General features: G+C 36.9%; 1 protein-coding gene across 1 annotated transcript in view; it reads right to left on the bottom strand.

Annotated features, from left to right (window-relative positions):
* Positions 1-12,909, bottom strand: part of slc4a4a (solute carrier family 4 member 4a) — an 85,397-nt gene extending 72,488 nt beyond the window's left edge. The window contains exons 1-3 of the mRNA XM_016256070.1: positions 12,855-12,909; positions 12,611-12,774; positions 4,991-5,064 (exon numbers count right to left, since the gene is read on the bottom strand). Coding sequence (XP_016111556.1) covers positions 4,991-5,064; positions 12,611-12,627 — 91 coding nt within the window. The 5' untranslated portion in view covers positions 12,628-12,774; positions 12,855-12,909. The remainder of the gene's footprint in view (positions 1-4,990; positions 5,065-12,610; positions 12,775-12,854) is intronic.
* Positions 12,910-13,471: the final 562 nt, after the last annotated feature.

Here is a 13,471-nt window from a genome sequence, read left to right as displayed (position 1 = left end):
GATCCCATATGTGTAAAGTCCACGGTATAGCCTTGAGCCCGTGTTTCCCCGGCAGACTTCTGCCATTCCAAGAGGGTTCAATCACCTCCATTCTTCCATATGCACCTAAGGGATGTTCATATGTGTATTGCTTCCGAAACCTCCTTCGGGAAGGTTCGAGCTTCCGTAACGCCCCTGTTCCAAGTAGAACGGGTACGTTTTCCCAGTGTTATCCAGTCTTACTTATTGGGTAGTGCCATAGTAGCAGTAGCTGGTCCTCTTGTGTAAGCCCTGGCCTACATCAAAAAGTAGGGGAGCAGGTGGCTTCCACAGGACACTGGAAGGGGCAGTAGCTGTGGCCTTTTGGTAGGATCCCAATTCGTCGGTCATCCGACGTGACGTCGGGAGTGACCGACTGAAAGGGAACGTCTCGGTTACGTATGGTAACCCTCGTTCCCTGAAGGAGGGAACGGAGTATCACGTCCCGTCGCCACAGCTCCTGTACCACCGCTGAGCGGCCGGGTCACCGGCTCAGCTCCTCAGCGAAAACCTGAATATGCGCTGCATCTGCTGCCTACTTATACTCACGCTGTGATCAGCAGCAGTTGGATGCAATAATCGCATGCCAATGTGCATTGGCTCGCTTAGTTTACACTCGAAGTAGATTGGTCTCTCTAAGCAAGATCCCAATTCGTCGGTCATCTGACATGACGTCTCCATTCCCTCCTTCAGGGAACGAGGGTTACCATACGTAACAGAGACGATATAGGCCTATCCAGAGAGTGCAATTTAATGCACTTTTGGCATTTAAAATTTTAGAGACAAATCAGGTGACAGGATGGTGGAATGATGTAGAATTTGCATTATTCCTTTAGTGAATCAGGAGCGAACACATCACAGGCAGCATCTTCAATAACAACACTATCAGTGGCTGCAACTCATTCTGAGTGAATTCCCCTTAGTATATCTAAAAGGCTCTTGATGACGTAGATAAACTCATACAGAACTAACCGACTCAAGCTAAAATAAACTAAATATTTTGGCTGAGAGAGCTAGCAGGTAGTGCGGAACGTCCAGTGTTTTGATCCATATCATACAGACACTTTTCATGTCTCTCCCTCAGTCACAAGTTGTCCATCTGTTAAAGCTACATCCCAACACTGTGTTACTGTGTAACTTTTTTGGAACTTCATGTTTCATTCTGAGAATTCAAAGCTTCTCCAGGCTAATGCTACAACTGAACTAAGATGTTTAATAATCAAAATTTTCAAACATGGCATAAATTGTCAAATAATCAATTTGCATTAGCACAGTGTGCTGTCCCATAGACAGCAAGGGTACTACCACGATCAACGTCCAGAAACTTAGCAAGGAGATCTGTAAAATAATTCCTCGTAATATTACGAAGCTACGAGAATACTTTTTGTGCGCAAAAGAAAAAAAAACGACTTTATTCAACAATTCGTCTCCTCCGTGTCACCCTAGCACCATTTTGGAGAGTATCCACTGAATGCAAACAGTATTATGTTGTTCTGTGTCAGCCGCACCACACGGATACATTGTTTTCGTTCAAATCAAAGCACAAACAACGTAGAAAACGTATCCGCGTGGCGCAGCTGACAGAGAACAGCATACGCTTCTGGACGTTGATCGTGGTAGTACCCTTGCTGTCTATGGGAGGGTCAGAGAGCTATCAGATTCCATCAAAAATAACTTAATTTGTGTTCCAAAGATGAACGGGTTTGGATCAACATGAGGGTAAGTAATTAATGACAGAATTTTCATTTTTGGGTGAACTATCCCTTTAAGAGTCAGTGTTCAACCAACACCTTTACTTTACTTTAAGTAAAGCAATTTATTATGGAGCCAAAAAATTATTCTTATTTGATGCACTGAATTTTTATAATTCATAGGATTTTCATGAAAAGCAGTGACAGGGTTACAGAGCGCATATCAAATGAAGGTTTTATACACCAGTTAAAAGTCAAAGAAAAAAGTACAGCAAAACAAACAAATAAATCCCATTAGAATTTATTCAGGTGCATCTTATTTTTCACTTACAACGCCATCTTTACATCTTCACCCCAGCTGTGGTGCCACAGGTCACACAGTGATCATGATTCACACCATCAGAGAGACTAACAGACCACCACAGTGATTCATGAGCCTCACAACATAACCTAGTGTGACAAGGTTAAACGCAGGACAATCCTCACCATTAGTCGACAGATGAAGCCATTGGAAGCAGTAGCAACATGTCTTAAATGGAAAGATCTCCATATGACTATAGATGAGCCAAATTAGTTCATGCAAGAAGATTCTGTATTGCTTTTGCATTGTCTTTATTTTCTATGTCAATTTGGTCTATTCTAATTTCTATTTGGTCTAAAATTACTTACTTTCCAATATGTTGCATGTAAATTAACATATTTTATGCAAAACAGATTCAGGATGTACTGGGTTGAAAACCAAGGGCTGGATTTTTTTGTGTGGAGACTTCTTCAAAAAAAAAAAAGTTGATCTATGTTTTTCATTTTATTATATTGATAATATACTGTATGACTGTACTCCTGTTTTTATGATAGTATTAATGTGTTTCTTCTCAAACAGAGACAATCTTACATTAACCCTGTCTCCAGTACTTTAAACTAAAAGACGTGCTTCCACCCCTAAGGTTCTGAGTATGACCAGATGATTATCCCCTGAACCATAACACAATAATCTATTTATTTTGTGCAAAGTCATAAGATACATCATCCATTCTTATAAATTATGATACTTGAATGTAAATTATGTACTTGAAACTGGATTCACAGCCCTGCTGTCTCTTTTTGCTTTCACTGCCAGCTAAAGATCACTGCATTTGAATGCTGTCCAAATTTTCTTTACAAAGGTGACGTGTTTGTTTGCATTATGGCTGTGCAATATATCAAAATATCGCAAAAGTACATATCGCAATATGCATATCGCTACACCTTGCAATAGTTGGGGCCATGAACAAATGACAAAGATAAACTGCGACCATAGAAAGAGGCCTAAATTGGAGTGGCACGCAATTCGTCACTGGATAAAGCATATTCCCTGAATCTGGCTGGGCCCTATGGGCTTCAACATCTGAGCAACTTGTGTTACCGTAGTAACAGAGCTGTTGAGTTGGAGGGTACAAGTACAGAAGATAGCAACACACCACTCTGCATGTTAATATAGCTGCTAATAAAGCTCTACCTAAAAGAACTGCCACATATGGGATCTTTGTCTAGCAGGCGGATTTCTAAGACTAATGTTCTTTTCATTGTACTACCGTTCAAAAGTGGGGTCAGCAAGATTAATTTTTTTTTTTTTATGAAATGAATACTTTCATTCAATAAAGATGCATTAAATTTATAAAAAATTTACAGTAAAGACATTTATAACGTTACAAATGATTTCTATTTTAAATAAATGCTGTTCTTTTGAACTTTCTATTCATCACAGAATCTTGAAAAAAAAAATGTTTCATGGTTTCCACACGAATATTAAGCACCAAAAACTGTTTTCAACATTGATAATAATAATATGAGCAGCAAATCAGCATATGAGGATCTGTGGATCTGATTTCTGAAGGATCATGTGGCACTTAAGAAGACTGGAGTAAAGGCTGCTGACAAAAATACATTTTTATATATACTACAATAGAAAACAGTTTGTTTACATTGTAATAATATTTCACAATATTATTGTTTTACTGTATTTTTCATCCTCCCTTGTGAGCATAAGATACTTCTTTCAAAAATAATTTTAAAAAACCTTACCAGCACCAAATAAAATGATTATAAATGTAAACTGGACTTTTAAGCATATGTTACTAAATTAGGCAAACCATCAACGGCAAAACGAAACCAAAATTCAATGTACATGTGGCTCTCCAATTTCCATTTAAATAGCAGTGATAGTAATCCCATTTAAATAATTCTGACATACTAGTCTTACTATCTCTGCAATATATGGTATGTATAATACTATGCATAGTATGCAAATATTCAGTATGCACAGATGACTGTTGTACACTATTAATTTTAAATTGTAGTCAGAGTTGACCTTGACCACTGTGATGAATTAGTGAAGTTTTTGTGCATGCTTGTTTATTTGTTTTTGTGTTGTTTTTTTTGCACAAACTGACATTAATATGCATTTTTTTTCCCAAGATCATAACTGGACACATGCACATGCAACAGTAACATACTGATTTCATTCCTGTTTTAAAGAATAACAGGCTGTATAGAGTTTATACTGTGTAGTATTCAGTGAGCTAAGCTATTATTCATTGTGAACACAGCCTCTGCCACACTCTGACAGCAAGAGGAGGAACGGTGTTCAATCAGGGCTGAAAGGATAAGGAGCACTTAAAGTCATGCAAATTGAAGAAAGAAAGAAGATGAAATACAGGTCCATCTCTCCTCCCTGCAATCATTCAAAAGCTAAAGATATCTGCTGTATAGCTCAGACAACTGTTGTGGACCTATTAATCACTGTGCTTTTTTATTAAGCCTTGAATTAGTTCACATTAATAGATCATACTGAGGTAGCGATTATGTTACAACAAATAATTAAATATATATTTGATAATTCACTTATTTTATTGAGTGTCTTGTTTTATTTTTATTTCGTTTTGTAAAAGCTTCAAAAACTTATTCTGATAGTTATCTGACAAAGTCATTAAAAAAAACCTTTAAAGTACTTTCCTAAACATGCTCTTCAATGGCATTCTGATAAACAACACACACTAACACTCATTTAAATCTATCTTTGGACCGGAAGGAAGTTGGCAAGGTAAACACAAAGTCACCAGGTATTTGTGCTCTACATCTTCATCACTCTAAAGTAAACATACTAAACGTACCACTCAAATCTAACTGTATCACAGCAAAACCCAAATGACTTCACAATGAGAAACAGTTCCAAGGCTTCAAACTTTAAAATAGTACACATTCCAAATCAAAAATTGACTTTAGACTAAAAATGAGGTACTTACCTTCAACTTCTTCCTGATCACATACGTTTTTGAGTAACGAGGCCCCTCTGTCCAGCACGGCCTCATCCTCCATCCTGTAGTAGTAAAAGAGGAAAAAAGACTGCTCACATTTCTCTTCTAAAGACAACGTGGAGCCATAGCGGCGAGGCTCATTCACTTGCAGTGTGTTTCTGCTAGTACTAGCCATGTTCCCAGGTTAGCAGGTAACGCTAACAAGGGGTGAGTCTTTGGTCTGGATCCAGCCCTGGTTAGTAGATGTGCGGTGTAACTTATGGGGCACAGTCCTGTTCTGAGTGCTGCCCTTGAGGGGACACAGGAGCGGTCAGGTAAACATTGGGAGGGTAATCCGGTCTCTGGGGGATGGGACGGGCTGGGCAGCCTAGTAAGATGCTAATTGAGTCTGATGTCCAGGAGGTGTGAGCCGGGCTGCCACACACAGATTTCAGATCAACTAATGAGCGATACTAATGCTAATACATCACGTTACATGTGGGTGGAATAAACACTGAGCATGGTCTCAAACGCTATTTATGACAATCGGATTTCTCCAGCTGGTCTATTATACTCAAGCGATTATGGGGCATTATATGCCCTAGCATTAGATCAATAATGAAACATGACCTAATCTGACCTGATATAGGAAACTTTACAAACAAACAATGCTTACTGTATTTTCCTAAAAAGTAGTTCGCACGCACCTGACTGTAGTCACACCAAGTCAAAATCTCATTGTTGAGAGGATACAAATTTTTTAAAAAACACTGGTAATTATTGCACTGGTTTATTATTACATTATGAAAAATGTAAAATCCCTGTGAAGGCGCTTTGGAATATAACTCCATCTGAAACAATGTTTTACAATGACTTACATTCCAGAAAATACTATAGTTCTAAAAAAAGAATCCAATATTTAGAATGTTTGAAATGAGGAGGACAAAAATGTATAGCAAGGCTGAAATCATATTTCAGTATTCTTATATATTTTTTTCACCAGTAGATCATTTTTTAATACATTTATGGAGTGTACTGTATGTAAAAGGTTGTGTAAAATAAAATAAAATAAAATAAATGTCTAAGTGGACCAAAAACATACAGCAAGAAACACTCATGTACTGGATGTCTGGAATGAGGAGGATAAAGATCCATAGCAGGGCTGAAATGAACTCATTTCCTGTTTGGCATTTTACAAAAATAAGAGTAGAGGTGGTATGTTATTCCTTACAGTTTTTTTAATAAAGTCGGTTATATTATGTTAATTTCGATACTTTGAGTCAAATCAATTTCTTACTTGAACCAACAAAACACAGAGTTAGCATTTACATTTTCTATAAGATGATTGTTAATCAACTCTGAGTGGACTTATGTAAGCACTTAAACCTTTATCTGACATGTTCTGCCTGGCTAAGACTGCCTAGTAAAATTAAGCAACAGCAACATTGTGAGTATCACAATGATTTAAGACTGTTTTTAGCCATTAAGTTTCCAAAGAGTATGTTGTTATGTCCATTAATACATCTCAAATTTTTCACTGAGACTTCAACACACTCTCCATATAAAAGGTATGCTGTAAACTCTATGTAGTGAACTTTACATTTGCATCTGGGGGAGCATGTAGCCATTTGCCCACTAGGGATAAAGATTATTGCTCCAAGCAAGGTGTGACTGCTCTTTGACACTTTAGAAAGAAGTCCAAAGACCAGACCGAAACAATTCAGACACTGACATTCTCTTTCAGGAACAGAGGTGTGACTAAAAGTGTGCAGTAAATGGATATGATGTTATTTGTTCAGATCACAATCATCTTTAGAGGTTCGATAATAGAGTGCTTTTCACTTCTAAAATCCATTAAAAACATTTAATGCCCAGAGAACACACGTTAGATAATGATTTCCTCTATGGGCTCATTACATTTTTACAAATCATAAATAGAAACCAAGATGTAAACACAAACAGGAAGGAAAGAGCTTGTTTCTCTGATAAGAGCGCAGAGCTCCTGAGCGCCCAGTGTCACTGCATATCTCAACTAGATGCAATCAAGCATGCTGAAAAGATGGCAAGTTTAAACACTCAATTCTGGAACCCAGGCTCATTGAACAAATGTGCCTGTGGTGACATTTCAACAACATGATATTACACTGCTTCTTGCACATTTCATAACACGTTCAAAGTAACACTTTTAAAGTGAAATGTCCAGTGAGTGGCACTAAAAGTTGTATCTGAAATTCGAACATGAATCTGGCAACAGGTTAGTACATTGGTTGTTATATGTAAATAAAGTACCACCCACAGTAAACCCTATACTAAACCTATTCGATAAAAATGCATTTGCTGAATCAACCATGCCATTTTCATGGGATTTGTGCCTGAGCACTCAGCATACAATGTTGCACCGGGTGAGCTATTGATCAAGTTTACTATGTCTGAAAAGCCATACGTATGGAGCTGGTTATGTGATACAAACATAAGATGTATTAATTCAGAGATCATGCACTATGGTAAAAGTGTTATATAAAAATGATATAATACATGTTATACGAAAATAAGTTTTTCTTAATTGATTTTTTTACTGCCTCTAGTGTTAATTTCCGCTGGAAACTGCAGTGAATTGTATGTATAGGTACATTTTGGATTCTTGCAAAAAATGTAGGTAGGCACGCTTTTCCATTGAGCCTATGTTGTAATTCTGGCAAAGTGAAGCTCTACAGCACGTCAAGATTTGTGTCATTCAAGGGGCTATTTAACTTTTATGAAAGTTAAAAGTTAAGTTAGTATTACACTTACCAAGCCATATTACTGAAGCCTGCAGGGTTTTACACTTATACATGTTGTTAAACAATAACTACATATGGCAGGTGCGACACAAACAGAGGTGTTTGGTTATCTGTGACATGATATAATACTAGATGACTGGTTAATAGGTCAGTGAATAAGTTTAACAGAGGGGTTGGACATGACCATGTTTCTAACACCTAGACTTTACACATAGCTAAGTTAGGACTGTTAATAGCAACCATCAACAATACCAGCTTTATGGACAATGTCAAAATTCATAACCCATATGATAACCACAGACAAAACAATCCTGTTTATAGTAATCTCATTTGTACAGAACGTACAAAATTGTAAGGAAAACAATTCTCTTGGAGGCAATGGAAGGCTCTCAATTTATCCAGTTTGTTAAAGGATAAAAATCTCTTGGAAAATGCTTTTGTCGACCATTATAAAGTAAGGCAAAAAGAAAACGATATCAGCACTTAAACTGTTTTTTTAACATCAGACTCTGACTGTTACTTCCCTAAACTATCCCTCTTCCTTCCCCAATCTTCATTGCCACCTATAGAACAGACATTGTCACAGCAAGCACCAACAGTGCTCCTTCATATCAGATGGGTTCACGGTTTCTTGCAAATAGTTGGGTGAACTGTTGTTTAAGCATACATAAAATATGACAAACTAGCATAATAAACTACACCCACACTTAAAAATACAAGCAAAACATAACAATTTTCAACCATTTAACTGCAGCAAAATAAATACAAATCTAAAGTGGCAATATACCCATTAAGGAATGAACTCTCCTCTTTTCAGATTTCTTTAGTGTTTTATGCATAACTGGATTACATATCTGACCTCAACTCCTGACTGGAATCTCCTAAGTGTAAGATAAATCACTCTTCTTTAAATATTAACTTGTATATTTAGATTTTGTATCACTGATTTATTGAGTACTGGGACATAACAGGCTAAAAAGGTGAAATAAAAATATATGTAAATAAGTTCACATATTAACAAATTGTTTTGAGTGAATCTCCTAAAAAACATGAGAGGCACTTACTTACCTATGTTTGGGTGCAGAATATATTGCATGTGAATGTAAATTTTGACATGAATGAAATGGATTCTCAGCTTCTATTCTGAACTGTCACCAGTTTGAAAATCTAAGGTGCTGATAAATTAGCCAAGTTTTACTAATAATGGAAAAATGTAAAATCCCTGTGAAGGCGCTTTGGAATATAACTCCATCTGAAACAATGTTTTACAATGACTTACATTCCAGAAAATACTATAGTTCTAAAAAAAGAATCCAATATTTAGAATGTTTGAAATGAGGAGGACAAAAATGTATAGCAAGGCTGAAATCATATTTCAGTATTCTTATATATTTTTTTCACCAGTAGATCATTTTTTAATACATTTATGGAGTGTACTGTATGTAAAAGGTTGTGTAAAATAAAATAAAATAAAATAAATGTCTAAGTGGACCAAAAACATACAGCAAGAAACACTCATGTACTGGATGTCTGGAATGAGGAGGATAAAGATCCATAGCAGGGCTGAAATGAACTCATTTCCTGTTTGGCATTTTACAAAAATAAGAGTAGAGGTGGTATGTTATTCCTTACAGTTTTTTTAATAAAGTCGGTTATATTATGTTAATTTCGATACTTTGAGCCAAATCAATTTCTTACTTGAACCAACAAAACACAGAGTTAGCATTTACATTTTCTATAAGATGATTGTTAATCAACTCTGAGTGGACTTATGTAAGCACTTAAACCTTTATCTGACGTGTTCTGCCTGGCTAAGACTGCCTAGTAAAATTAAGCAACAGCAACATTGTGAGTATCACAATGATTTAAGACTGTTTTAAGCCATTAAGTTTCCAAAGAGTATGTTGTTATGTCCATTAATACATCTCAAATTTTTCACTGAGACTTCAACACACTCTCCATATAAAAGGTATGCTGTAAACTCTATGTAGTGAACTTTACATTTGCATCTGGGGGAGCATGTAGCCATTTGCCCACTAGGGATAAAGATTATTGCTCCAAGCAAGGTGTGACTGCTCTTTGACACTTTAGAAAGAAGTCCAAAGACCAGACCGAAACAATTCAGACACTGACATTCTCTTTCAGGAACAGAGGTGTGACTAAAAGTGTGCAGTAAATGGATATGATGTTATTTGTTCAGATCACAATCATCTTTAGAGGTTCGATAATAGAGTGCTTTTCACTTCTAAAATCCATTAAAAACATTTAATGCCCAGAGAACACACGTTAGATAATGATTTCCTCTATGGGCTCATTACATTTTTACAAATCATAAATAGAAACCAAGATGTAAACACAAACAGGAAGGAAAGAGCTTGTTTCTCTGATAAGAGCGCAGAGCTCCTGAGCGCCCAGTGTCACTGCATATCTCAACTAGATGCAATCAAGCATGCTGAAAAGATGGCAAGTTTAAACACTCAATTCTGGAACCCAGGCTCATTGAACAAATGTGCCTGTGGTGACATTTCAACAACATGATATTACACTGCTTCTTGCACATTTCATAACACGTTCAAAGTAACACTTTTAAAGTGAAATGTCCAGTGAGTGGCACTAAAAGTTGTATCTGAAATTCGAACATGAATCTGGCAACAGGTTAGTACATTGGTTGTTATATGTAAATAAAGTACCACCCACAGTAAACCCTATACTAAACCTATTCGATAAAAATGCATTTGCTGAATCAACCATGCCATTTTCATGGGATTTGTGCCTGAGCACTCAGCATACAATGTTGCACCGGGTGAGCTATTGATCAAGTTTACTATGTCTGAAAAGCCATACGTATGGAGCTGGTTATGTGATACAAACATAAGATGTATTAATTCAGAGATCATGCACTATGGTAAAAGTGTTATATAAAAATGATATAATACATGTTATACGAAAATAAGTTTTTCTTAATTGATTTTTTTACTGCCTCTAGTGTTAATTTCCGCTGGAAACTGCAGTGAATTGTATGTATAGGTACATTTTGGATTCTTGCAAAAAATGTAGGTAGGCACGCTTTTCCATTGAGCCTATGTTGTAATTCTGGCAAAGTGAAGCTCTACAGCACGTCAAGATTTGTGTCATTCAAGGGGCTATTTAACTTTTATGAAAGTTAAAAGTTAAGTTAGTATTACACTTACCAAGCCATATTACTGAAGCCTGCAGGGTTTTACACTTATACATGTTGTTAAACAATAACTACATATGGCAGGTGCGACACAAACAGAGGTGTTTGGTTATCTGTGACATGATATAATACTAGATGACTGGTTAATAGGTCAGTGAATAAGTTTAACAGAGGGGTTGGACATGACCATGTTTCTAACACCTAGACTTTACACATAGCTAAGTTAGGACTGTTAATAGCAACCATCAACAATACCAGCTTTATGGACAATGTCAAAATTCATAACCCATATGATAACCACAGACAAAACAATCCTGTTTATAGTAATCTCATTTGTACAGAACGTACAAAATTGTAAGGAAAACAATTCTCTTGGAGGCAATGGAAGGCTCTCAATTTATCCAGTTTGTTAAAGGATAAAAATCTCTTGGAAAATGCTTTTGTCGACCATTATAAAGTAAGGCAAAAAGAAAACGATATCAGCACTTAAACTGTTTTTTTAACATCAGACTCTGACTGTTACTTCCCTAAACTATCCCTCTTCCTTCCCCAATCTTCATTGCCACCTATAGAACAGACATTGTCACAGCAAGCACCAACAGTGCTCCTTCATATCAGATGGGTTCACGGTTTCTTGCAAATAGTTGGGTGAACTGTTGTTTAAGCATACATAAAATATGACAAACTAGCATAATAAACTACACCCACACTTAAAAATACAAGCAAAACATAACAATTTTCAACCATTTAACTGCAGCAAAATAAATACAAATCTAAAGTGGCAATATACCCATTAAGGAATGAACTCTCCTCTTTTCAGATTTCTTTAGTGTTTTATGCATAACTGGATTACATATCTGACCTCAACTCCTGACTGGAATCTCCTAAGTGTAAGATAAATCACTCTTCTTTAAATATTAACTTGTATATTTAGATTTTGTATCACTGATTTATTGAGTACTGGGACATAACAGGCTAAAAAGGTGAAATAAAAATATATGTAAATAAGTTCACATATTAACAAATTGTTTTGAGTGAATCTCCTAAAAAACATGAGAGGCACTTACTTACCTATGTTTGGGTGCAGAATATATTGCATGTGAATGTAAATTTTGACATGAATGAAATGGATTCTCAGCTTCTATTCTGAACTGTCACCAGTTTGAAAATCTAAGGTGCTGATAAATTAGCCAAGTTTTACTAATAATGAGATTATCCAAATATCCAACAGTATGTCTTGTGTGATGGAGTTGACATAACCAGCTATGGCAGAAATCATGAGTCATCAATTACTTAATCATCAGTTACTTAAAATTACAACAACAACAAAAAAGAATTCACCAGAGCCTGTGATGTTGTTGAACTCACAACAGGTGAAACATGGAAAGAGGACCAGGATGACTTCGATATTATCTCATTTTTATCAAAGTTTTCCTATCTGGCAATGCTGACAAAAAAGATGGGACGTAAACTAGGCTACTGTAAGTTGTGGAATATGTTTTGTCCCAGACTCAGCACTCAGTGTTTATATTTCATGTAAATTCAGTGTCTGTTGTTGCAGGGAGGGGGGGTTCAGATGCTATTCTACTATGAACTGGACGAGGCTTGTTAACTGAACTATAATCCTGATCACAGACCCGATAAATACAGGAGCAGGCTTTGGGCTCTTACCTCTTACCGCCGCTCATTTTGTGAGGCTGAATCGCTGATAATGTATTCCAGTGGTTTGCTGCTTCAGTCCAGAGCGATCAATAGAAGCACTGCAACGCCAAACGGTTCAACTGTTCCGTTACTGCACGCTCCCAAAACACTGACAACACTGCTTTTGAGAACTCCTTATGAATAAAACAAGTAAGCTACATGACTTTTTCTAATAACAAAAAGCAAAAAGTGTCAGAAAGTACATCTAAAATACCTCCCGTCCTGTCTGAATGTGCTCCGCCGCATGTGACAGAGCTGACGCGCGTCTGAAGCAGCAGAACTGGACGCTTCAAACTGCGCCTTTCATTTATTACTAGCCGCTGCTAGGGCTAGGCGCGTCACAGCACGAGTGGGAGGTCAAAAAGTTGCGCTAAAATGCGCGTTTACCTTGAGTAAGAGGACACTTACACCAATTTCTCTTTGAAACGGCAATTGATTAACTTGGAAATACACGCCTCAAAGTGTAAACACAAGTAACCCGCGTAACTACTAATGTGCGCTCATGCGATCAACGGATCCAAAGTTTTGGCTGTGGTGGGATGAAAACAGGTACTCCGCGCGCACCTTGCGCTTGCTTCACATTCACGTGAGACACAGCGACACCTTCCGTGGAAATCTCTCACCAACAGCATACTCGGGGAACTGAGGGACGTCGAAATACACACGTTAGATCGGTAGCTAAGTGAAGAAATTGTAAACAGATCAAGTGAAATGTTTTATGTTCAGTTTCATGGAACGTAAAAATAGCTTATCCGGGTACGCTTTTTAAAAAAGGAAAACGGAGATTTGATTGTATCAAATTGTTACTCTTTTCATCATGTCAGAAAACAT

Source organism: Sinocyclocheilus grahami, unplaced genomic scaffold (assembly GCF_001515645.1).
Source record: "Sinocyclocheilus grahami isolate Dianchi unplaced genomic scaffold, SAMN03320097.WGS_v1.1 scaffold1392.1, whole genome shotgun sequence".
Lineage (NCBI taxonomy): Eukaryota > Metazoa > Chordata > Actinopteri > Cypriniformes > Cyprinidae > Sinocyclocheilus > Sinocyclocheilus grahami.
The sequence above is the reverse complement of the archived record's forward strand: the minus strand, read 5'-3'. Positions and strand labels throughout refer to the sequence as shown.